Source organism: Lepidochelys kempii, chromosome 1 (genome assembly GCF_965140265.1).
Source record: "Lepidochelys kempii isolate rLepKem1 chromosome 1, rLepKem1.hap2, whole genome shotgun sequence".
NCBI lineage: Eukaryota > Metazoa > Chordata > Testudines > Cheloniidae > Lepidochelys > Lepidochelys kempii.
In genome coordinates, this window is record NC_133256.1 from 177398335 (window position 1) to 177411039 (window position 12705).

General features: G+C 41.0%; 1 protein-coding gene across 11 annotated transcripts in view; it reads left to right on the forward strand.

The window, feature by feature from the left end:
* The window catches only part of ROBO2 (roundabout guidance receptor 2), a 639395-nt gene that overhangs the window by 446645 nt on the left and 180045 nt on the right, over positions 1–12705 (forward strand). For all 11 annotated transcript variants that reach the window (XM_073303863.1, XM_073303872.1, XM_073303897.1 and 8 more), the window contains exon 5: positions 6224–6362. In XM_073303863.1, the coding sequence (XP_073159964.1) occupies positions 6224–6362 (139 nt within the window). The remainder of the gene's footprint in view (positions 1–6223; positions 6363–12705) is intronic.

A 12705-nucleotide genomic window follows, 5' to 3' on the forward strand; every position in this document is an offset into this window, starting at 1 on the left:
ATATTCAGAAATATCCCCATTAGAACTGTTCTCAAAACAAGCGTTACATTTTTCCGTCTATTTATAAAACTGATATTTTTGTGTGCCTTTATGAAATCACTCCACAACAGCATTTTTAATTTTTGAGGTAAAAACAGGGATTTTGTCCTCCCTAGTCAAATCCTGAATCTTCTGCAAGCAGAAATTGTCCAACTTTTCACAGTAGCATTTGATAAATGTAACCAGTTATGTAAGCAGCACATCCCAAAATTAGTCCTGTTCTTTGAGTGGTGACACCAGAACAGCATTAGGTTTTGGCAGTCCTCTCTTTCAAGGGTCACTGCTTGCTTGAGTCTTCTGAGGCTCCCAGGTGTTATCTCACAGCAGAGCAACAAGAGAGCAAGAATAGTGTCACAGAATCTAGGATCAGTGGATGACCAGTTAAACAAATTTCAATCACAAAAGGCAGCATGCTACTTAATTTTATTATGGATTCATTTCCCCCCCCCCGCCTCTAAATTCTAAAGACCAAATTCAGAAGTGTAAGTGATATAAATTAGTTTGATTTAAATTGTGCCCAGGTCTGAACAGGCCAGATCAAAATTGACATAAAAGGCACCTTTGCCCCCTCACTCCATTCCTGTGCTGAGCAGAGCTCAGCATGATGGAGAATGTAGCCAGACAATCGTGCGCTCAGTTGTGCTCTGTTAGCAGTTAGGCTTGCATACAGCCACTTATACCCTCTCACAGTCTGAAGAACCAGAAGGTATACGTTAAGTATCATAGAAACTACTATTCTCACTGTCTTCTGTCAATTGCTTCTCTTCCTACACTCCTCTCATCAAAGATCTCAGCCTGAGTTGCTCCTTGCCACTATCTTGGACTCTAAGGGTCCGATTAATTGATGATGCATAAGGATGCATATGCTGTATGTGGTGTGAATAAGTTGTCATTAAATCTAAGGGACTCATCTGAAGCTCATTCATTGGCAGTCTTTCCATTTACTTCAGGAGGCTTTTTCTCAGGCTCTGAGAAAGTCAAAGTAATTAAAGACTTTGAGAGGGAATTTAAGTTGGTGAAACACAACTAGAGAGGGTGCTAGAAGGAGGTAAGTTATGCCACTTAGATTCCTCTAAGACAGATGCATCTCTGAATTCAGCCTTTTATTTTAAGCTATATGAAGTTTGTTATTGAGTCAGCATGAGATAAGGAAGTGTCTTTGTTAGAAAGACATTGCCTGGTCAACAGCCGTAGGGACAGAATTTGAGTTGCCCATTAAGGATTACACTGTATTTGGAAAAGAAATACCCCTGGAAGAAGGAACTTTACTGAAGATATGAGATCCCAATTTTCTCCTTCTTATAGCCCTTGAGTCAGCACTATGTTCTGTGGCTACAAGATGGACTTTACTAAAGTATTCTGACAATTCTCTATATATCAAGTGTTCATTAATTGGGAAGAACGTCCTAAATACAGAACCACCAGCTTTTGTCATCATATTTTCACTTGCTCACTCAGCATACACTAAGAACCTTTTAAAACATAGCATGACCCACACTCATCCTTTCATCTCCTATGGCCTCATTTTTGGCAATGAGAGCTTTGAGGCTATTAGGGTGGAAAGTAATCCAAATCATGCTACAATTAACAAAATATTCACTCCATTGGCTGAGATCGGGAAAAAAATGCCTCTAATGTTCTTCCTTTGCATCAATATCTCTAGGTGAAAAAGCAGATTTCCCCCCCCCTTGCAATATTTTTTTTAAAAAAGCATCTTAAACAGGTTTGTCATGCTTCTTACTAGAAGACGAAAACACCGTAAAAATGATTTTCTTTCCAATAAAGAAAGAGAAAACAGTTTTAAATTTAAGTAGAGGACACGTTACATCCCTTACTCCAGCAATTGTCTTGGCAGAAAAAGATATTAAAGCATTTAGGACTGCTTTTATTAGATTTTGACTTCCCATACATGATCATCTAACTTTTTTAAGGGGCATATAGAGGGCAGTAACACATATCTGAGGGCCATCAGGGCCTCTCTAATGGACTGCAGTATACACGTAATTAGTTAAATAAAGGAAAAGTAAGAACTGGGTGTCACATTCCAGGGTGCAATCCAGACCAGTGAAAGGGTGTGTCCCCTCTGCCCTACAACCTTGAGTGCCTCACAATGCTTTGTTGTTGTAGCTTTCAACTTGGGTTCCTCACAATCAGCCTGCCAGCCAGCAGGTCACACCATGAATGTCTGTGTGTGGCTACAGCCCTGGTCCAGCAACTTTGACCCAGCAGCCTGTTGGCAGCACAGCAGCCACACTCTGGCTTCCAACAGACTTGGTTACTACTTGAAGGATGACCCCATCACACTCCTACTCCCAATTTGCACCCCAAAACATGTGTTCTGCACTGTCGAGCCCTCTCCTGGAGAGTTCAGATATTTTAGGTCCATTGCTTCTGTAAGGCAAAAATATCCAACGTGTTGCTACTTTAACTGGAGTTACCAAGCCATTCACAACACTGGATTGGTTTTGATTAAAGAATAAAACACATTTATTTAACAACAAAGACATAACTTTTAAATGAGTACAAGTACAAGGTGCTAAAGTCAGAAATGGTTACAAGAGAAATAAAGATAAACCACTTTCTAATAGCTAAAACTTAACAGACTAGACTCGGTTCAAGATAAAATTCTCACCGCACACTCCCAGCAACAGGACTGACCAAATTTCAGGTCAGGATCTCTCCCAAAGTAAAATGGTAGCTTCCTTTGTTGTCTTAGGTGACAAAGAAAGAGGGAGAGATATATGGGCTGTTTTTGTTCCTCACCTTTATAGTCCAGTCAACCTCTGAAATGCATTTTCCTGAGTGTGAGCCCTAGATAATGTTGATTCCCACTGTGAGGTTGGAGTCACTGATTCTCATGGTGAAAGAGGTTCCAGGTTGCTGTTTGCTAAAATGTAGATCGATCTGTTACTGCCTCTCTTCTTTGCCAAAGAATGGCCACTTGACAGGATATTGCCCATTAACTTGGATGACACCTGACTAGAGGTGCCAGTTTGTCTTTTGGCTTTGAGAAACAGGTTTATCCAGTCCCCAGACTTGTCTGTTAATCCCATTTCAGTCATAATTTCAGTTTATGTTCATAACTTTACATATAATGTTGCTACATACATCTCACCATGATACTATTGGCTCAGTAAGTTAATAGTTTTCAAATGATACTTCACAAGACATATTTGTACAAAGATTATTACAGTCGTGTTTAGGATGTGAATGTAGGGTGCATTCAGTCGAGTACTGAATCGTTGGTAGGGCTCTACCAAATTCATGGCCATGAAAAACATGTCACAGACTGTGAAATCTGGTCTCAGAATTAAGAGTGGCAATACTGTGACCTTCCCAAAATAACATTGTGACACCCCTGCAACTCCCTTTTTGGGTCAGGACCCCCAGTTTGAGAAACGCTGGTCTCCCCCGTGAAATCTGATCTTTTGTTTGCTATTACCCAATACTATGCAGATTTCACGGGGGAGACCAGCTTCTTTATGGGTCAGGACCCCTACTATTACAACACCATGAAATTTAAGATTTAAATGGCTGAAATAATGACATTTACAATTTTTAAAATCCTATGACCTTGACATTGGCCAAAATGATCCGTGAATTTGGTAGGGCCCTAATAATTGATCTTCCTCCTCCAAAGAAAGAACAGGATTCTCCTTCTTATCTGGGTAGGATCAGTTCTGTAGGCTTTTGCCTCAAGTGCTGCAGCATATTGTAGGTGTCTAGCTGGTTTTCTGGTTACATTAACAAGTCACTTTTATAACTGTAAGCAAAAATTTTTCTGAAGTTATAAAGGTCACACTAGTAATAGTACAACTAGCTGACATGACATATAACCATGACCTACTTTATAGTCCTCTTCAAAGAGTATTCATCTGCAAAGCATAGCTTGGGCAATGGGCACTTTATTTACTCAGCTCAAGCTTTTAAAATGGCTACATTAAAAATTTTATATGTGGCTGTGATTTTAATTTATCACCCTTTCCTGCTATTTTCTCAGATATATTGTGTTCTGAATATTGTTGACAGAATTACAATGTTTAATGACAGGTTTCAGAGTAGCAGCCGTGTTAGTCTGTATTCGAAAAAAGAACAGGAGTACTTGTGGCACCTTAGAGACTAACCAATTTATTTGAGCATAAGCTTTCGTTTAATTATACCACTATACTTTATTTATGCCCAAAGCTTTAAAAAAAAGTCATATTTTCCAAAGTTCTGATCTGAAACTGGATTTGACTTGCCTGTGTGAGAAACATATTTCATTTATCATGCACTGGCAAGCACCGTTCTGTCTCCTGAGAGATTAATATTGTAAGCAAGTTATGCAGGTGATTCAAATCCAGTTAAACTCACATAAAGGATGTTATTTGCATTGCCAATGGCATTCACTCTGATCACTCTATAGCTGTATAATTAGCTATTGGACATACTCAGGGGCCTGTCTGAGTGATACAAAATGCAGAAAACAACAAAAGAAAAAACTTGTTTTTTTCCCTCATTCGCACTATGCAAAATGCAGAGATGATGGCAAAATGGAAATAACAGCTATTGTAATTTGAATGTCCTTGATAACTGTGCTCTGCACTTACGCAGTTATTTATTTTCCAGCAAGTTCTTAACAGTTGTGGAAAATATCCAATTCTGAGATGCTGCAATAGGCACCGACTTTCTAATGTGCCTCCCCAGGCCCCGCCACCACTCTACCCCTTCCCGAAGGCCTCACCCCCACCCTGCCTCTTCCTGCTCCCACACTGCGTCTGCCCCCACTTCTTCCTTGCCTCTCCCTGCCCCGCCCCATGCCACACCTTCTCTCCTCCCCCCAGCGCCTCCTGCCTGCTGCGGAACAGCTGATCCATGGCAGATGGGAGGCGCTGGGGGGAGGAGGAGGAGGAGGCACTGATTGGGGGAGCTGCCAGGGGCTGTTCTGCACCCACCTTTTTTTTTCATGGGTGCCCCGGGGCTGGTGTAAAAGAGCCCCGTTAAGTTTTTATCCCAGTTGGTGGGAGCCGCTGACCATCCCAACTTATCTACACTGGGTGGCTTATATTCAGTTTCAGTTTCTTAATCCTTGCAAAGGGGCCCCTGCCCATTGTGGGCCTTCTTATGGCTCTTCTGATAAGGGATCAAAAGGAAAATAGTGCACCTGGGAATAACTTCTTCCAGAGCCAACTCAAAGTGGAAAAGTTCAACAGTACCTTCTGTCTGAGTAGCAGTTTTCTACGAGTCCTTCTACCTGGATAGCTGAATCAGACTCACTCTGTTAGGCTTACCCTGGGAGTTCAATGCATTCCCTGTAGTGGTGGGCATTGTGATCTCCTGGATGGGAGTTTCTATTGCAGATTCAGGAGCTGCTCCAACTGTTTCCTGCTCAGGGTGATATCTCCCCCTGGCTGACTACAGTTTCCTCTCTAGCCCCATACACAGAATATTTCTGGTGCCTTCCTCATGAGTGTTGATTCTATACCATGTCAGGGCTGGTCTAGGTTGACATGGTCCTGCCTCAGCCCAGGGAACTGGACTTGATGACTTCTTGAGTTTCTTTTCAGCCCTACATTTTTCTGATTCTGTGAATCTTTGTCTGGGCAGCTCCTTGTACATGGTAGGTTGGCAATCTACTCCGTCTCTTAGCAGATTACTGATCCTGGTGCACTCGCCCTACTCTGTGGCATGGTGCAGAGGGGGAGGGCAGTGACCCCACTTCCCTGCCCCATTTTCCGATTCCCATTTCCCACAAACTGTCTGTACGCTACCCAGAGTGCAGGGAATGCAACTGTAACTTTGTGTGCCGATTGTGAAATTAGCAAGAATGGGATGTTTTTTGCTTGCCCCCTTTGACCCTGCATGGCTGCTCACAATGTAGCCATAGATTTAGTATTTCGTAGCCTGATATTGCATATTTGGAACTAGAGTAGATGCAGTTAAAATATTTGTTCTCTTTCTTAAGCTACTTTTTCTGTGGCAGCTGATTATGTAGTTTTGCTGCTCCTGTGGCATACAGTTTTTTATGTTTCATGCGGAATCTGTTGTGGCAGCCACTGACTTTCCTTCCTTGTTCTCAACTGTTGAGTGTATCTGTGCCCATTCTCATTAATCACAACATCATCAATTCATTTATATCTATACCTGTAATATTTTAATGTAGTCAACCCAACTTACTATATATCATTTTAAAATCTCTTTCAAGAACGACCCACGTTTCTCAGGAGACCAATTAACCAAGTGGTTCTGGAGGAAGAGGCAATAGAATTCCGATGTCAGGTCCAGGGGGATCCCCAGCCAACAGTCCGGTGGAAGAAAGATGATGTAGATTTGCCAAGAGGAAGGTAAGAGTAACCATTCTTGTTCTCATTGTCAGTCTCTCCTCTCTGGTTAACCCTGATTGCTTTGTTCTCTAGTGTAAAACCCTAGAAAGCAGATATAATAGGTAATCAGGTTTATTTCCTGTTGGTCAAATTACCCTATCAAATATGCTCCTGATCTGGTGAACTAAGGAAAACCAGTTGGGGTATGATCACCCATGGAAGAGGGTCTTGGGGAGAAGAATGGTGGAGAGTTATTTTGTCAACATGGGCATTCACTCCACTTGAAGAACATATCTGATGAGCCCCCAGAAACAATAATAAGTACTTTAGAAAGCTGATATTCCAGAAAATAACTTACAGATGCTCTATAGGGGGCAAACAGACCAGAGTGCTTACATACCACTTGGAAACAGTAGTTGGAAGGCATAAAAATAAGGTAGGCTGGAAGGGTTTGCTGGCTCTTATCCAGTCTTACACAATGGTTTGAGGCTAGAAAGTAATTCTGTCTTTTCTGGAATATTTTGGAAAGAAAGAAACAAAATGCCAGAAGTAGAGAAAAGAAAGTTAAGAGGGCTCAGTCATTAGTAACAGATGTCCTGGCAGGAAGAAAGGCAGGAAGCCACTAACACAACAGACTTAGTTTAACTTGAAAAACATATTTCCCCAGTGAAAGTGGAAAATAAGGCAACACCTTGAGAAGGTAGTTATTAATAGAGAGGTGAATGTTTGTACAATAATTTCAAGTGCTAGAACTGTAGAGGACTGAGCAAATGATGAAGGAGAAAACTCCAGCTGTGAACACATTAAGGTTGTTCCCATTGAAATTAATTGCAAAGCTCTCATTGGTCTCACTGGGAGGAGAATCAGCAGGAGCAGTCGTATTCAACAACCAAACTTTTCTCCTTACCTGACCAAGCACAAACAAAAGCAGTGTTCATATTTCCAGCAATGGTAAAATGTTTGGTCGTGACATGTTGTTGTCGATATACAAGCAGAAATAACATTAAAGGGAGTTTGCATTCATCATCTAGCCCCTTGTTCATCTCCCACATAAACAATATACTGTGTCATACCCATTATATTGTCTTTGCTTGTACTTCTAGAAATGTTCTATATATAGACAGGTAAAGTGACATGAAAAATAGCACAGAAACATGTGCTGGTATTTCATTGTTGAGTGCCGAGTCAATAGAATAATACTCTCTCCTGAAAATGGACATTTGATTGTATTAAGCGGTTTGTTTTTTTCTGAAGTATCAGTAAATGAATGTCTGGGTTTTTTTTCTGCGGCTCGCTCCATTATGCCTCATATGAGCTTGCGTTTTGAAAAGATGTTGTGAAAGAACATGTTGTTTGACATGTGGTAAACTTTACTTATCCCCACCCTGACTTCCCCTTGGTAGACTGAAGGCCTCTTAACACCTTCCTTTGTTGACCAAAAGTGACTGTCAACAGGGACTCTGACCGTGCCTGCACTATGAGCCAGGAGTCTCGTTTCCCTGCTCGTGTATACACCCTTGCGGGAGCTCAGTGAGAGCTAGCGCGGGTAGAAATAGAAGTGTAGCTGTGGTGCTAGCACGGGCAATGGCAGCATGGCACGCTTGAGCTGTGCAGAGTAGAAGCGCTGCTGAAACGGATGGGGAAATACTCCGCGCAGCTAAGCTGCGCCTGCACTTCTGCTGCCCTTGCTACCGCAGCTACATTGCCACTTATGCTTGCACTAGCGGTCATCAAGTTACTGCGTGTATGTGCCTGTGAGCAGGGAAGTCACAACCTTAGCTCACAGAGTGGGGGTAGCCTTTGCAGGCCTCAGTTTTCCTGTGCTTCAATTTCTGGGCGCTTAACTTAAGGTAACTTAAAGGGTCCTGATTTTTAGAAAATGCTCAGCAACCACCATCTGAAAATCAGACCCCATTAAGATGTCTGAAATGGGGTACTCAAAAAAACCATACTGCAAAGGATCTACTACAAACATACCACTCTTTCTTCCTGGATGCGTACATATTAATCCAAAGATTTTGCTGCTCTCGGTTTGGAGGGTCTGACCAATCTATTGCTCCTTCATGATCTACTTTTGACTCATACCCCACCAGTAGAAAAATGCTGATCTTGTTGCTTTAACTGCTAAGTTTGATAAAGATTTCAGGCTAACAAAGAACTCCTATCTTCTGGATTTTTAAATATTTAATGTTTGGATTTTCTTTTTTCACCAAATAATAATAATAATAATAATTAAGGAGTTCTTTTAAAAATGTGTTAACTGGAATTTGTTTCTTCCTGTAATGTTCCTACTAGTGATGTATTGTGACATCAAAACTAATGTAATGATAATACATCTTGAATTTGGGTATACTGTAATACATTTGCATCTAATGTGATAAGACTGATATTTTAGGAACTGATCCTGCAAACACTGTTGCCAAATGTAGCATTTACTGTTGTGCACAGGTCCACTGAAGTCAGTTGTAGCAATTCATGGTGGCAACAATACTCTAAGTAATATTTGCAAGATTGGGTTTTTAATTCCTCCTACCACCCAAAAAAATTAATAAAATGACAAAAAACAGAACAGGACAAATAACCCTAAATTCATTACTCATGCTGAACTTACCATTTGAATAGGATGCATGTTTATAGCTATTAAAATATATCTTTACTTTCCCGTTTAAAATAAGGGGAGATTTTTGACAGAGCTTTTTTTCCAAATGCAGTAACAAATGTGTGTATATTTAGTGTGAGAACCACTGTCAGGGAAGCTTATTATTAGAATGTTTACATCAAACTTGGGATTTTGATGTGTGGGCAGATCAAGATGTCCTTTTGTTTTTGATTTTTGTTTCACTGTGTATACTTTCGTGCTTAGGGCATCTATTGTGTTCAGGTGTTTTTTAAAAATCATTGTTATTCCTATTATGTCAGTCTTGTAAGTAGAAATGCCAGATGCTGAACTGATGGTGGTTTGCAATTAAGTTTTATATTTCATTAGATCATGTTCATTGTTACTGCCTATATGCTCTTCTCTTTCTTTTCATATTTTAACATTTGTAAGATGCATTACCTTTAATTTCATATCCAAATATGATTTATTCTTAGTAAAAGTTTCATTTTAAAACATCCACAGGCCTTTCTTATATATATATATACACACACAAAAATGGTTTTCATTGTTTACGTAAATGAAAGGGGGATGCACGCTAACATGCTGATCATAACCAGCTTTAGCCACCAGAGAATACTCCAGATGTTGTGTTTTTATAGTGCAGTTTAACATTGCATTAACAGGTTTTTGCAATTATAATTGGAAGGTACAGTGTTAGAATCTTCATCTTAGTCCTTAGAACATCACAAGCCGCTACAATGATACTGAGATTCATTCATTTTAAGACCACAAAGGGCCATTTGTGATCATGTAGTCTGACCTTCTACATAATGCCCAAGTCTTTTTCAGACTTACTACTTCCCAGGATAGATTCTTCCTCCTCCTATAAATGTGGCCTACGTTCTTAAATATATAACCTTACATTTAGCTTGTTGAAACAAATATTATTTGCTTGTGCCCCTCTTACCAAGCGATCCAGATTACTCTGTAACAGTGACCTCTCTTCTTCATTATTTACCAGTTCCACAATTTTTGCATCATCTGCAGACTTTATCAGTAATGAGTTTGTGTGTCCTTCCAGGTCATTTATAAAGATATTAAAGAGTACAGTGTCAAGAACCAATCTCTCTGTGACCCCATTAGAAACACACCTACTTGATGATGATCTCACATTTACAATTGCATTTTGAGACCTATCAGTAAACCAGTTTTTAGTCTATTTAATATGTGCCATGTTGATTTTGTATTATTCTATATTCTTTATCAAAAATTGTGATACCAAGTCAAATGCTTTTTAGACGTCTGAGTATATTATATTAAGGTTTTTTCGGCAATATATATTTTCCATAAACTCATGTTGGTAATGCAACGCTGACAGATCCCAGTCATTGGCAGGCAGGATTGAACCTGGGACCTTTGGAGCTAAATGCATGAGTCTCTACTGCATGTATTATAAGCCATATGGCTGTTAGCTAAGGCTGAAGAGCAGACTCATTAATCTCTGTCTCTAAGTCGTCTCGATGCCACCAGAGGGGATAGAATAGCACACCTAGGGGGGCGTGGGGGTTACATACTTCCCGTAGCTGAGGAAACACGTCCCAAGCTTCGGAGGCTTCCCAGTTGAAATCCTGGACAAGCCCCCACTTGTAACGCCAACAGATTCCCTGTCGTCGGTGGGCAGAATCGAATCTGGGGCCTCTGGAGCTTAGTGCGTGAGCCTCTATTGCATGAGCTAAAAGCCATATGGCCATTAGCTAAGGCTATAGAGCAGACTCATTAATCTCTGTCTCTAAGTGGTCTCAGTACCACGAGATGGCACAGAATACCACACCCAGGTGTGTATGTTACAGTAACATAATTAATGCCAATCTTTCCTTAACTCTTTTAGTTGAGTCCTTTGGTTTAGTTAGCTAGTATCAGTCATTCCATTATTTTTTTTTCTGGGATCAATGTCACGCTGACAGGCAGACACTTGTCAGCAGTCTCATCAGGAAGGCTGAGGATTTGAAGGGTGTGAAAGTTGTTCTTTCTAGAGAGAGGACTAGAGCAACCCCACCCTCCCTGTCTCCCCTCCGCCCCATGATGACATAGCTTCATTGAAGTAAATAGATCTGTGATGATTTATACCTGCTGGGGATTTGGCCTCAGTTCTTTAGGTCAGGGCTGAGATACATTGATGAGGCAGTTCAGGGAAGGCTTGATGTGGACAGAGCAGGAAAATGAGGACTGACACATGTATGGAATTAAGCAGCAGATTACACCTTTTATTAAACTTTACCACAGGGGAGGCTACCCACCTACCATGCATACTCTCCTATACCAGGCATTTAATTGGTTCCACTGCAGGAGTTACAGGGCTCCTTACCAAGTAACCCATAAAGCAGAGTAGGCTCTCCTCAGTCTACCCTGCAGAAGTCAGCTCTCTCTGAGTCTTAGCACCCTCCATTGGCCCCAGGGGGAACAGAGGGTGTAGCAGGGCCACAAGGTCTGACCCTATCACAGAAACCCAAGGCCCTTCACCAAAATCTGGGAACCATTCATTAGCCACTCTGGCAATTGGCCACAAGTTACAACAAATAAACAACTCCACCCCAGTACCTCAGTTACATACTAAGCACCTTCCTACTTAACTCACTGTGTCTTGTACGTGCTGTGAGGAAGGCAAAAAACTCCCTGGTCTTCTGCCAAATGGCCTATAGGAGAAAAAATTCCTTCCTGATCCCCTAAGCAGGTGATCAGCTAGATCTGCAGCATCTGTCTGGCCAGATTCCCATTCCTTGTTCGGGAGCGTAGGGTGGGCTGCTGGAACAGAGCCGAAGGAGGCTCCATATGGCCCCCATGCTGGATTAAATCCTGAAGCTGGGGAATGCTGGCCAATCAGCACCTTTCACTCCCCAGCTGGCCAATAAGTTCCAGAGACTCCCAGGGGGAGGTGCTACGTATTGTCCCTTGGCAAGTGTCTCCCTCCCTGGCTGCTTGGACTGTCTCCCTTCATCGCTGACCCCATCAGTTCCCTGTTTATGTGGGTGAGTGGCATTTCTACTACTCCTTTCTGTGCTTTACATGTTCACTGAATAAGCAGATTACTTTAGTTTCTACTTCTTTCACTCTAGTACATTTTAAGACTATTCAGCTTCCTTTAAGGATGAGGTAAAGGGAAAAGAAATCTATCATTCATATAAACAAAAGCTTAAAGTGATGTCTTCATCATACAAAGAGTACTTGGGACTCTCAAACCATTTTGAACTGTGTTTTATCTAGGCAGCTGAATTTGGAGTAATCCGAAAGAACAGCATTTACTATATATATTTGTTCAGTGTGAGCAAAGATATTTGTCAAGCCATAGACAAAATGAATATCTAAAATATGGGCAAGAGACAGCATGACAGCTCTGTCAGTTGAAGTGAAGAGAAATGAATATTTTCTCTTTGATTGAATGGGAGATTTTTTTAAAGAGAAAATGAAGCTAACTTGCATCTTCTGAGCACCTCTATTATAAGCATTTTTCCTCTACATTTCAGCATGAAACCTTCAGAAAGTTTTCCCTTTGCATCCCTTATTACATAAATAAAACCCTCCTCTGAGCAGATGTTCCACCCATCTATTTGTATTACAGCTTAGAGTGTCAATTTCCTATTTCCACAGCTGATGACATTCTTTGTACAGCTGCCTAATGTTAGTGTATATTCTGTTTTTAAATAATATTCTCCTCTTGGCTTCATCCCAGGATTACAATGGCAGGATTATAAGAGGTGCCCACTAGGG